Source organism: Trachurus japonicus, chromosome 7, assembly GCF_045865225.1.
Source record: "Trachurus japonicus isolate A0001 chromosome 7, Traja_1.0".
NCBI lineage: Eukaryota > Metazoa > Chordata > Actinopteri > Carangiformes > Carangidae > Trachurus > Trachurus japonicus.
This window is the reverse complement of record NC_140913.1, coordinates 28,676,891-28,690,607: the sequence shown is the minus strand read 5'-3', so window position 1 is coordinate 28,690,607 and position 13,717 is coordinate 28,676,891. Positions and strand designations below refer to the sequence as shown.

The 13,717-nt window shown below is 43.8% G+C and overlaps 1 protein-coding gene across 2 annotated transcripts in view; it reads right to left on the bottom strand.

The window, feature by feature from the left end:
* The window catches only part of hspg2 (heparan sulfate proteoglycan 2), a 110,125-nt gene extending 96,707 nt beyond the window's left edge, over positions 1–13,418 (bottom strand). For both annotated transcript variants that reach the window (XM_085782712.1, XM_085782713.1), the window contains exon 1: positions 13,104–13,418. In XM_085782712.1, coding sequence (XP_085638838.1) covers positions 13,104–13,172 — 69 coding nt within the window. In that variant the 5' untranslated portion in view covers positions 13,173–13,418. The remainder of the gene's footprint in view (positions 1–13,103) is intronic.
* Between the last annotated feature and the right edge of the window lie 299 nt (positions 13,419–13,717).

Sequence of the window (13,717 nt, the reverse complement as noted above, 5' to 3'; positions counted from 1 at the left end):
TGAATAATTGTGAGTTTACTGTACAGTCAGCAAATATGGCACATCAGTTACTTTGCTAAAAACAACGAAAGGTTTTATGGTTCTGCAGCAATCAGTGAATTCAGTTTGTAGCTGGAAATGGCTAATGTGAATGCATCTTATGGATGAGAACCCATGTCAAATAACTTGCACTATCACTTTTAAGTTTCTATTTGTAGCAAAAACCCTGCATCCACATATTCTGCAACAAGGCTGCTGAGTGAACTGTAACCTTAACAACAACAACAACAACAACAAAAAAGTTTGCAATTAAATTAAGTTTTCTCCAAGTGGCTAACATAGAAACACACCATAATATTCTTTTGTCTGAGGCGAGCTAATGAGTAATAATCCCGCCATTGGGTAGCTAATTGGAACCAAAAACCATTACCAAGGCCATTCATTGCAGACGTGTTACCTTGGAAGTGGAGGCTTTTTTAACGACCCTGCGCTTTGTAAAAAGCTCCCATTACAATTAGCCAGGAGCAGGACATAAAAGTCAGCACTTAACCTAAAAAAGGTGGGCCAGCTGAACAGGAGCTCTGATTCCATTCAGTTTACTGTTTTCACATTTGGTTTGTTTCAGCACTTCTCGGGTACTCTGAGGAATGTCGTCCAGCGGTACCGTCCAGACTTCTCATCTGACCAAATTCTACCAAAGAGATGATTCCTCTCTACCTTCAAGACGTTCATAGACTCAACTCCTCTGAGAACACCTCACCTAGCAGAGCTCATACCATAACCTGCCAGCCTAGTTAATGTCAGACCGGTCTGGAGAAGGTGCATTAACCTCTGACTTCCAAGAGGCGTGACCAACGGACGTAGATCAAAAAACTGCCTCTGTACGCAACTGGACAGACATCAAACCAATCAGAGCAATGATCCAGATGATGTCTGCAGGGTGATGTAATGCTAATGCTATGTTTTGTATGCTTAGTAACAAAAGGAAAATTACAAGTATCAGCCAAATCGAACAATAGCGGCTCTTCGGTGGCCGACATGTTGCATGTACAAAAACTACCAGACGTCACTTCGACAGTTTGTGATTGGTTCCCCAGTTTTCAGGGAACTGGAAGTCGGCCTCAATGGCTTCTCAATGGATCTGCAAAAAGAAATGAAATTGGTGGCAGGTTCGTCTGGGTTCATTAGGCAGGTAGCTCTTAATACATAGACCTACCTAGGTTTGTAGTTATCGAAGCCTCAGGCATCAATCATCACTCGTAGGTTGTTTTTTTTAGATGGTGTCTTAGATCTCTGTTAAATGTAAATGTGATACCTGAGGAAAGCATTCCTGACTCATCATGTAAGGAATTCTTATACAGCGAAGTATAAAAACAGTCATTACTGAGGCCTTCTGCATCATCTGCCAATCCTGTTTCAACCCATGTTTCTAGATTAAACACTGGGGCCAAAGATTGTAATCAGGACCATGTGGACTCTTCACTAACTCACCTTTTACTGGAAGGATTTTTAGTGATTTGATTCTTTCTAAAACGGGAGCACTTTTAAAAACACCTACAAAGGTCACCAAACCAAACTATTCACTTTAAATACACTCTGGTCTCAATTCCTTCAGAAACTTTTGGAGGATGTGTTTGACTTTGCATCAACTACACAACAAACCCAAGGGCAGACGTCTGATAACCATAAACAAAAGTCAGGGAGTATCCTCCTCTCGGCAGTTGACAGACGGATTTCACCTGTCCTCGTAATTCAACAACAGGCCTTAATTTGAAGGCGTGCTCGCACCTACAAAGACATCTGTTTGTGAGGAGTTTATGCAATAATTTAAGAAAGCAGAAGGACTAACCTGCCCATTCATTGGAAGCAGATGTGAGGGATCCATTTCCTGCTATAATAAGAGGTAATTATAGGCAAGAGGCCCTGCATGTCCGTGTGAAAATACAACTGGTTGCGGTGGTTAATCAACGTAGTGAACTCCCGTTAGGTGTACAAGAGGAGACAGTGAAACTAACTGCAGTCTGCTCCGTGTGTGATTTATCACAGTGCTAATGAACAAGCCTGCACAAGCCAGTTCATGACCTTCCCAGGAAAAAAAGGGGATAATTTAAGACTTGGCTTTCACCAGTCAGGTTACATCACTTCTTCCGACTTTGATAACAGTCCTTTACAGTAAATGTCACTCCTGACAATGACATAGCTGCAATTTTACATAAATACTTATTTTAAAAAAACAAAACCAAGTCTTAATAAAATAAGTTCTTTTGCTTGCATTTTTCAGGTGATCCTCAAACTATTCTATGTCAGTAAACACACATTCCTCAGCTCAGATCCAAGCATTTCTGCCCACGGGGGCTGAATCAGGGCAGGATGAGCCACGACTGACAATGCTTACTGCCCCCACCCGCTTCATGTGTATGTTTGACATGAAATAAATTATGTTATTTGAAATCAATGGTATCATTAGTTACTGTTTATTTTTCATGGTGTGTGCGCAAATCTGCAAAACGGCTTGAAGTGCCAATCTGTGTCAATTTACAGCAACACACATTTTACATTCAGTTTAAACACTGTAGATTCTGAACAGGGGAGTGAAAAATGAAGTTTTTCTCTTTTGAAGATGGGTCTACAGCTACCAGAGACAGGTCTGCAGCAGGACAGTGAACTTCACTGTGGTTCAGGTGGATGTAGGACACCAGGAGGAGTGGCTCCACCTCTGGGCTGCAGCAAGAATGCTGACTCGCCCTCAAGAGACGCAGCACCCAGGGCTGATCGGACCCTAATCTCTGCCCGTCTGGCCGGCCTGTTTTACAAAACAAATAGGCACAAAAACAACTCTGTTCTTGTTCTTCTATTATCTCCCTCAAATCTTGTTTTCCATTACTCCTGCATGGGGAAAGCCCTGATGAAACAACAGACGAGAGAGAAGTTAACCATGTGCCCACAGGCAAGGCTGATGTCTGTGCCAGAGAATCTGACTGCAGCCTTCAGTCTGGAGTTTGTGCCAACTTTTAGCCCCCCGTGTGCCACCATCTCCACCCCTTGTACCCATGACAGGGTCATAAAGGAGCCTCAGCAGGTGGAGCCTGGTGAGGGGAAAGACAGGGCCTCTTCATCCTGGCACAGCTGAAAGAGTCTTCTCTATGTGCTCGCAGTCCACATAAATCACACAGTTCAGTGGAAGAACCATTTAATTACCCCTTTTAAAGCAATAATTGCCTGACTTGGCTGATGGTGCAGCCTGCGTGAAGACTAACAGAAAAGTGAGGCCTTCACTGTTTCTGATGACGACTGGAAGGACATCAAGGACGGACGACCAAAGGATCTGTCATTTAGATTAGCTCCAACCAATGCATGGTTGTAAAAAAAAAAAACAAAGAGCGATGAAGAAAAGAAAATCTGAAATTGACTTCTGGATGTCACATTAAATCACATATCACGCCAGCTGTGCACTGGTGTAAGAGAAAGAAAAAGTCTGTGCAACATTTAACAGCTGCTGTTCCCATAACTCCCGTCCCGGAGTGGTGTGGTGTTGTAAAGACACTGTTGGTGGTCACCAGCTACTTACTGTAAACTTTATACCCCAACTGAGGATGTCGGCTGACTCACGCCCCCAACTGAAATTAAACACTTCTATGGTAAAACATGTGACAGAAACAGACCAATTAAAAGAGGCTTTTCAACAGATTTCCTCCTCTCCATCATGTGTCTCTTGCATCGCCTCTGATCAAACATTACACAAAAACATTCGAGAGCGCATCAACAGGGGTTTTAAGCTAAGTATGTCGATGACTCCTCATCCTGTGGAATCAACAGATGGTTTGGGTGGAGAGAAAATTATACACAGCCACTTTAGTCTAAAACCACAGAAATTCCCTTTGCCTTACCCACTGTGCTACAAGGCCAACCTTCAGCTTCAATAGTCCTGCCAGGTACCAGGGTAGAGTCGCACACTGTCGAGCTTCTGGATGCTAAGCTACTTAAGTCAGCGTGGGGCTTTAGGTTCTTGGTATTTAGTTTGCAGCACTAAGATTAAATGAAATATAAAATAATAATATAAGAAGAGCATATTTTAAAATAATCAGAAGGGGAAAAGCGTGATTTCAATCAAGGGAAACACACATTCCTCTCTTATCAGTGCCTTTAACTTTCATTTCTCACAAAGAAGCAGCTGTCTGGTGGGAAGCCTGGTTAACAAAAAACACACATATCTCGGTAGCGAGACTGTCATGGAAACCATATCAGCTGAAAGACACATCCAGTTTAAAAAAAAAAAAGTGTAAATGTTGTGTGGTGGTTTGGAAATAGCTTCCTCATGTAGCCACAGGCCACTCATAGCTTAGCAACTGTAGCAGGCCTGTCAAGCTTAAGATTAGTCCAACACACTGAGGGGAGTGTGCATGTGGCTGCAGCGAGAGCAAGTTTGGAGGTGGTGTCTTTTTTTAAAAGCTTCTAAGAAACCAAAAGCACACAAGCACAAGTGTAAATTAGAGGACAACTGTGTCTGTGTGTGCTCCAACGTGAGCTGTAATCATTAGCATGTCTGGCTAACTGGCTTACTTTTAATCATAGCAAACTTAGAGCCCGTCCACAAGGATACGGGTTTCAGTGAATCCGCATTTTTATCGTTTCGACTGAAACAACATTTTTTGGATGGGAGTGGGCAGGTCCCAGAGTGGGAAAATCTCAAAACGCCACCCCAGCGTTTTCGTGTAGACACCAAAAACTGATCTTACCTCCATCGCTCTCACCTTTAACCTGAGCCACACCACTGCTATGGACGTCATGTTGCCTAACAACAACAAATGGTCGACTACTGGCCTGACTACAAGGCCTTAAAGGGACAATGAGGAGCTTCTCCATCGGCAGAACGAAAAATTCTGCGACAATAGAAAAGTCTCATATTAATGTGGATGAATCTACGTTACCCACACTTGTTAATGGGCCCATTTTTGATAAATATATCATTTTGTCTCTATCGTTATTTTGTTATTAGTGGTGGCGGAAATGCTGGGCGAGCCGACCAGCGTATCCTTACTTTCGCTTTCATGGGCGCTGCCCGGCGAGTCATGAGAATAACGCCGCCGAATCACCGTTTATGGTCGGAACTACGACGGTATCTGATCGTCTTCAAACCTCTGAATTTAATTCTTGATGAATGAAAACATGAGTCTGTCTTGCGCCGGTCAAAGAATTTCACAGTGCGCGCGGAGGCTCATAAATGTAGTGTGAAACACTTCGCTTTTCCAAAACTCCTCGTTGTCCCTTTATTGTTGACTTAAAATAATAGTGGCATATTGGAATTACATACCTAATACCCTGGCCTCTCACGTTTCATTATCATACTTCACATTTCAAAATGACAAAATAAGAAACAATTTTTAATGGCTTACAACTTCAAATAGACATTGTCATAGTAAACTATAGTGACAATAGTGACAATAGTGACAACAGGCCACGTCTTTTAATTTGCTGTACCAGGCTAACTTTTATGTCATAGCTATATCAACTCAGAATAAGCAGCCTGGATGTTTTCTGTAAGATTTGTGTTTTTACAGCTTACACAGTCTGAGATCAGGTCTAAATCTGTTGTGATTAGTTCACTTTTAATTAAAAAATATAGTATGTGAATGGGCGTTTTGTGTGTTTTAATCAAAGACCTTTTTCCATTACGACACAGTTTGGCTCATGTCGTGGAACATGCATCTTCAGAAGCAGCAAACCTGGACGGAAAATACTTCCCACCAAGCGCTGAAACACACTGTGATGGAAATTCAAGAATCACATTCAAGCTTAGAGAGAAAAATACAAACAAGGGCTTATACTTTGACATAACTAATTAGGTCCAGGGGAATTCATTAATCTTTAAGCTTTAGAGTGCCAAAGTAATAAAAACTTCTGTGTACTTTTGCAGCTACACTCTGTGAGACTCAAAATGAAGTCAATTTCACAGAGGAATAAAAAAAAACAGCAGCTGAGATGCAGGGGAGATGTTTAAATAAGACTTGCTGGTTGCGATATGAGTAAAGATTAGGGGGATTTTCAAACATAAACACACTTCAGAGAGAAAATAGATTTAAAGTTGGGGGGAAAAAATGTGTACAGGGTTTTAGAAAAACAACAAATGCGCTGGGTTGCGTCTTTCAGCATTTATAGAGCAGGGCATCTGAACTGTGCACAGGAAAGCCTGAATAAACTTTGCTTCGGGGCATGTGGGGTTCTCTTGTCCTGCAGATAATTCCAGGTTTCATTTCCCCAACAGGATGGCGACTCAGCAAGGGACAAAAGTTTCAGACCATCACAAACCACTGCACCAAAACAATGGGCTGCTGGCAACCTCTTAACCCACAAACCAATGTGCCTCCCGAAGCCTCTAAAGATATCTCATCAGGGAGCAAATCTCTTCACTACTGAAGCAAAAAGGTGGTTAGAAGGGTAAGAAGTGAGTCATCTTCAACAAGTGTAATGTAAATACTGGTTTACCACTTGTTTACAATGGGCAGGGTGAGAGCTATGAGGACCGAAGAGACAGAGACGGAGAAGAGGACGGCGGGTAAAAAACGACCCAGGGGAAGTTCTTCCAAGGAAAAGTGGGTACATGTGCGAATGTGCGTGTGCAGATGTGGAGTATAACAAAAGAAGGAGTTGTTATGTCTTGTGGGACGACAGCTGACATGATAACACAGACCAGACTAGGTGCCGCTCGCCTGCCGTCCCTCCTGAGGGCCTCGGCGGGCCCCAGTGAGGGGCCCAAAGACGTGAGCTCTTCTGTAAACCAGAAGTGACATGATGAATGTTGTAACAATGGATGAAAGTGGGATTTAAACGGCCGGTGCCCTCGAACGACTACGTACATGATATCATTATACAAGTCAATATCATCACTGCTTGATGATCCGTGTTCAAGACATGGAAATAACAGAAACAGCTTCGCTCTTGTGCTGCAGTCAAAATAATTAGTGCTGTTTTTTTCTTCTTCTTCCAAACATTGTGTTTTCACTTGTAATGTAACAGCAAACAAGGCTATTATATTAATGAGTCACTGATGGGTTTGGAAAATGTAATACTGTTTCAAATCTGGATCGCAGGAAAGCAAAGTTTCCTGTTATTATGAGATTCGGTTAACTGCATATAATCGTTATATTATTACATAAACAATAATTGAGTTGATTTCTTGAGTAAAGCAGGTTTTTTAGTTTTCCGCAGTCTTCAGATTTGCTGTAGTTTGATATTTGAAACAAAAAACTCAATCAGCTCTGCTGTTCAAAACGATTTGTGAAGTCATTGGCTGATTAGACTCCTGCAGAGCAGCTGCAGACTTGTATGACTTCCTAAAACTTCCTAAAACAGGCTAATCTGAATTAAATGTGTGCAAGAAGGGGAAGATGGGGACTTGGGCGTGTTTACTTATTTCTTTCCCCCCCTTCTGTATTTAATTTTCTCTGAGCCTCTGCACACTAAAAGTCTGCAAATACCACGTTTCCGACCTCCCTCTGCGAACATTACGGGGGCTTAACAGCAGCTTAGGGCAAAAGTTGCATCTTACAACAATAAAGTCTCGCAGAGATGTCGGGCTTTTTATTTCACAGGTACAGACTTGTACAGTAGGAGGAAGTGGAGGAAGGAGGGCACAATACTAATCTGTCTCAGGGAGTGAGAAATCATCAGCGCTGATAAGACACCAGGGTGGGATTTTTTTAATAAACACTTCACAGGATGTCAGGGTCGAAACCTGCGTTTAAAAGACAATGGAGGAAAAAAACATACAAGACTGATAGCACTCCTTTAGCAAACTTTAAGTACCCGGGGAAAAAAAGAGAAATCTATTCTGCTCACAAAACACAAAAACGCCTATGGTGAAAAAGGGCAGCAACCCCCATTAGAGGAGCTGTATGAGCTGGGAGGGACCATCGGAGACAATGCAGCAGCTCCCTTGAGGAAAAAAAAAAGGAGAATACCCAAGTGACTTCACATCAGTGGCGCTGGCAGAGACAATGGCAGATTCAATAGGGTGCAGGCAGCTATAGAGCACCTTCAAAAGGGAAAAGTGCAATACAGTTAACTTAGCATTTCAATGAATCTCTAATAGGAGCGAGCCTGGGGTACGGTCCCGGGAAAACACAATGTTAGAGGACTGAAGCAGGCTATTTAAGATGGAGGAGTGAGTCAGAGTCTGTACCAGTCCATTACGGCCTTTTGTTCTTTTTTATCAGGCTCGATGACTCGTGTTAGATTTAAGGCTCAATATTTCCAGGAGGAGCGGCGTGACCATTGGCGTTAAAGTACATCAAGTTAAAGAGCTGCTTGTCACTTGTGTAACAGAAACGTAAAGGACTGGAGTTTGCTCCGTTGTGTTAACCCTTTTTCTCAAAGAGAAAAGCAGTTGTGTGTGATTTGTTGCTCTCAAACTGCTCCCTGACCATTAGCTGCTTTTTTTATTGCTCATGGTTTAGACTGGTGTGTCCTCAGGAAATCCTGTGACCTCTCCATGACCACTCTGGGCCGTTTTTTATTGCACCTGTAGCTCCATAGCACGGGAATGATGCCTTTTAACGGGCCACCTTAAACTTTCCCCCACATAAACCTTTAAGGATTTCATTTCAGAGCCTGACAGAAGCTTCACTCTGATCTGAGGAAGAGGATACATAACTTTTAAAGTGTGATGAGCTGTGGTTTGAAACAAAAGCCATCCGCAGAGAGAGAAAGAAAGAGAGAGAGGGGGGGTAGCTACTCGCTTCATGTTAAATGTGGACAATGTAAATGTGTGAAGAAGTGCGAATGGAAAGAGTGGGACTCCGGTTACAATAGGCGGTACTCAGGAGAATGTGCGCTCATGTCAGCACATGCACGGCATCGCTGCTGCTGCTGCTGCACCAGCTGAGGCGCAGCTGTGTTTGGAGTCGACTCTTCATGTCCGACGCAGACGCAACTTTGGGCATGACAGCGCAACGCTACCCAAGACTACAAAGCAGAGTTCAGGATGAGGAGACGTTGGTTTGTGTGTGTGTGTGTGTGTGTGTGTGTGGTTGTGTGGGGGGTTGTTTCCCAGACAGAAGGGGGGGAAAACCCAAATATACTCCATGCATCTGTAAAAGCTTTGATGCTCCTCTGTAATCTGTAATTCCTAACTTGCATCGCAGCGCAGATATCACACGGATCTCTGCGATTGAGGAAAACGTGGTTCTTTCAAGAAAATGCATGATTTGATTTTATTCTAACGTGAACTGGGATTACCTGCAAAAAAACTAACTGACTCAGATGATTAAGAAAAAGAAAAAGTATATTCAAGCTTATAGTAATGTTGTAATGAAGATGTAAATCCATATTTATCTAGAAGGTCTGCACAGCATCTGTGTGGTACAGTAATGTAACATTAATGACAATGCTAGATGGATGCCAGTTCATTGTAACACTTTAGTTAAAGGTCCAGTGTTTAAAATGGAGGTAAAACCGTGATATCCAGCATTCAGATTTTAGTCCACCCCTCTCGTCGGCAAAGTGACGGCGGCCTCCGAGGACAAAACTTGTTTACCACAACTGGGACAACTGGGAGCATGGAGCGATGAGGTGAAGATCTAAACCAATTTACGATATGCCTGCCGTTTCTACTCCTTCTTCTTCATTGGCTTAAACTCGTGAACAAACATGGTGGTGCAAGATGGTGATCTAAAGCCCTTTGCTCTATGTATATATATATATATATGGCAACGAAAACCAAAAGGATTTTATTTTATATTATACACTTGGGTAGTCTGTTCAGATTTTGTCAATAAACCTTGACAAATATTACACACTGGACCTTTAAATGGATTGAAACCAATGACAAAACAAGGAGGAAACACGACATGAAATACTACTACAGCACCATCAGTGATGTATGGTCAGAGTCAGACACACACACCAAACTACAGGCTAAATCAAAAGCAGCTCATTTCTCTGCAGGGGGGGTAAGGAATATTTCCAGCATCTGCATTCAATGGAGCTGTTGTTACTGTAAACACAGTGAGTAAAAGACAGTTTTTTGTTTTTTGTTTTAAATGAGGGAAGTGCATTGTGGGAGTTAATCTTGGGCCTGTGACTAAATCATGAGGAAGTCCACAGAGTCAGGTTCAGAGTCCTCACCTCTCTGACCTCTGGACCGGCCCAAAGTCACACCTCACTGCAGAGTCAACAAATGCCAGTCTGAGCGGCCTGGACTCCATATGTGCCAAGGAGGGGGGGGGGGGGGGGGGGGGTGGTGTGGGGGTACATTGTCCCATCATCCCAGGATGCCCCCCACCACCTCCTCCTCCTCCTCCTCCTCCTAACCTCCCTCGCTGGGGCTATAATTCAACAATGCAATGTTTACTGAACCCAGTCTTCAAGCAATTATGTGAATGGGTCTTGAGGGGTGGTGAGGGGTGGTGGTGGGGGGCAGCAGACCTCCCCTCCCTGTTCAAACTATGGAGTGGAGCTGCTGTTTGCTCTGCTGTGCTTTGCAGCTCCACAGAGTCTTCATCGACTCTGAATGGAAATTAAACCCCAGGTATCTGACGAGGCCGTGAAGCACCAATCAGAGAGCGGCCGCCTCGCCCGGGCAATACCTGACTAACCCAGAACAATATAAACAAACTGTTTAGATTAAACCACCGTGTGTGTGTATATGTGTGTGTGTATTAGGTGTGTGTACAGTAATTTAGCAGCAAGAGGAATGATGGGGCTGAGCTTCGCACAGCTGAGACGGGAGAACAATTTACGCCAGTGTCACACGCTCTACAGGCTAAAGTCATAGGAATCCAGGCCGGCCCTCCCCTCCTCCCCCCTTCCCCCAACACCAGTCAGACCCCTACCAACCAAGCCAAGGAGACACTTGCCCCAGTCTATACTGGGAGACATCTACATGCTCACACACTGTGCAGCTGATCTGATGTCACACACCCACACAAAGTGGCCTCCCTTTGGTTTTACACGATTAAACACCAGCAGAATCAAAGAGCACTGATCTTATCAATCCTTTTTATGCATGACTCAGAAACTGTTTATACTGAGCGAGTATTAAACCACTAACGCCGCCACTGCTCGACCTGGATGATTCCTCACACTGCAGCCAGCGCTGCCGGTGGAATCACAGCAGGAGGAGGACGTGGGCGCTCATTTGCGGCGGCAGCGGCGAGCTCGTACCCAATCCAGAGTTTTTTATTGACTTTGATTGTCTGGAGTTGATGCGCATGACCCTGACATTCCTGCGGGGAGGACGGAGGGCCCGTAGTAACACCAGTACGCGTGCTTAATTGAATCAAGAGGCAGTGGGCCGTCGGGGCCCTGCTGCAGTTCAAAGTCATAATGCAAGAAACAGATGCTTGTGGTTCCGCATAATTGAATTATGTTGGTATTGTCGGGCCCTGGTAGTCAATCAAGAGCTGTGGTGAAAGTGTAGAGGCCGTCTCCTCTTACAGTTCCAGTGTCAGAGCAACAACAGGCTATAACAGCCCCCCAGGGAGGGGACGGAGGGTGGCCGCGGGGGACGGGGGGATCGATCACTCTGAAGATGTAGTATAAAGTCTGTGCTGCTTTGAAGATGCAGGTAATGAAAGTTTTGTCTGGACTTTGTGTGACACTGACACAAAGTGATAGATGATGATGAGAGCGTTCGATAGCATGATGGTAAATACACTTTGAAGTCATGGAAGCTATGGATTTTTTTTTTTTTTTAAACGTCAGAGATACCGCTGCTCATATAATCTATACATCCAGCAGGTGAAAAAAAAAAGGGAATCTGTGTGTGTCGTCCATCCCATCGGCTTCAGATCAAATCAACACTGAGGAGTCACAGATATCTCAACCGTGACAGCTCTGTTTATTGGAGGGCATAAAGGTGAGCCACCAGACAGGGTTTCTAGAGGGTGGGGGGCGCAGGGGGTGGAGGTGTTGGAGTGGGGGGGTGGTCTATTCTCAGCAGCAGAGCTTTGGTCATCCTCTATATGATTCACATTACAGATATAGCAAAGTAAAGACAACTTACTGTAAGAGTCACACATCATGAAATAGTTCTACACCCGACATTACATGGGGGGGTGCTCATAAACTGATAAGTTAATCAACTATTAATCAACAGAGTCATTTATCAGGCACAAAATACCAAACATTCTCCAACTCCAGCTTCTCAGATAGGAGGATTTGCAGCTCGTTCTATCTTTAAATAGAATATATATTTGGGTTTTGGGATAACAAAAAAAAAAAAGAGCAATTTCAAGTCACAATCATGAACCCCAGGAAGTTTTCTGGGACTATTTACAGACAAGAGGATTATTTAGTAAATAATTTAGAAAATAATCAGTGCTGAAAGGAAGAAGAAGTTCATTCCGAGAAGTGAGACAGAAAAACTGATTGAATAAAACCAGAGGATGCAACTTAAAAAAAGCCTCTGGATGGTGGAGAAAAGCTCCGGACAAGTGGAGTCAAAGTTTGATTTCTCTTTTAAAAAATAAATGTGCATATGAACCCAACTTTGATCCTGATTGGAGTTTCAGAGTCATTCATTCATAAAGACGACAAAGATCTAGATCTAAAGGCTGGAGATATGGAGTCAGCCTCCCTTCATGTCCCAACAGGCAGACAGTGAGTGGAGGTAAAGTCTAATGCCAGAGTGCAGCCTGACAAAGTTTGAGGAGGTTTAGGAGCGGAGGACCTCAGGGAAGAGACTATGAATAGCTTGTTTCTATGGACAAACATAGAACAGGAGCTTCTAGTTTGTCATATTACTACTTTAAAAAGCATCTTTACGGTTCACACTGTCTGATATGATGATGACTGTGGGGAACTGGAATCTCCTCCACAGCCCACCTGCAAAGTGAGCAGCCCTACACCAGCAGACACCACACTGGACATATTTACTGAACATAAATAGCCACATCAACACATGCCTGTGTGTTGTGTGTGTGTATTTTTTACTTCTTCTTCCTTTAATAGGACATAAAGGCAGTGGTTTGCAACTTTGACTTGACCTCTGGGAATAAAAGGGTTTTATAGTTCAGCTCAGCTCAGTGTGTGTGTGTATGTGTGTGTGTGAAGGGAATGTGAATTCCTCAGGAGAGAGAGTGAAAAGACAGAGGAAAGTAAAAAAAGAAAAGTTAGAGCAGACTTACAGTGACCAGCTGGCATGTGAGTATCAAGGCGAGGGTAAGTCCACAGATCGAAGTGGTCGGAGTGCCCATTTTCCACCAACCCCAGCACAGGCTGCAAAATGCTGGGGGAAACCAAAAAAAAAGAGAAAAGAAAAAAAAAGAAAAACGGAAAAACCCCGAGGTTCCTTCCTTCCTTCACTCCTCCTGGCCACCGTAGCGCTGTGTCGCCTGCACCTTTTTCACACTTTTCTTCTGTGCGTGCTGGAGAAACCCGACTGCTCCTCTGCGTCCCACACCCGGTGGGACTTCATCAACAGGTAAAAAGGAGGAAAAAAACAAAAAAAAAACACCAAAACCAAACCACGGATCCTTTCCCGCGCGCGTTTTCCTTTCTATTTGTTGCGCGTGTTCTTGTGTTTTTTCTATTGAAGGAGACGCAAAAATATCGACTCGCAGCGGATCCAGACTTGTTTCTTCTGCCCGTGCGCTGCTGAAACTTGGGACTCGGTTGTGGGGCTAAATGCAGCCTCGCAAAGTCACTGGGAAGTCCTGTGCACAGAGAGAGAGAGAGAGAGAGAGAGAGAGAGAGAGAGAGAGAGAGAGAGAGAGAGAGAGAGAGAGAGAGAGAGAGAGAG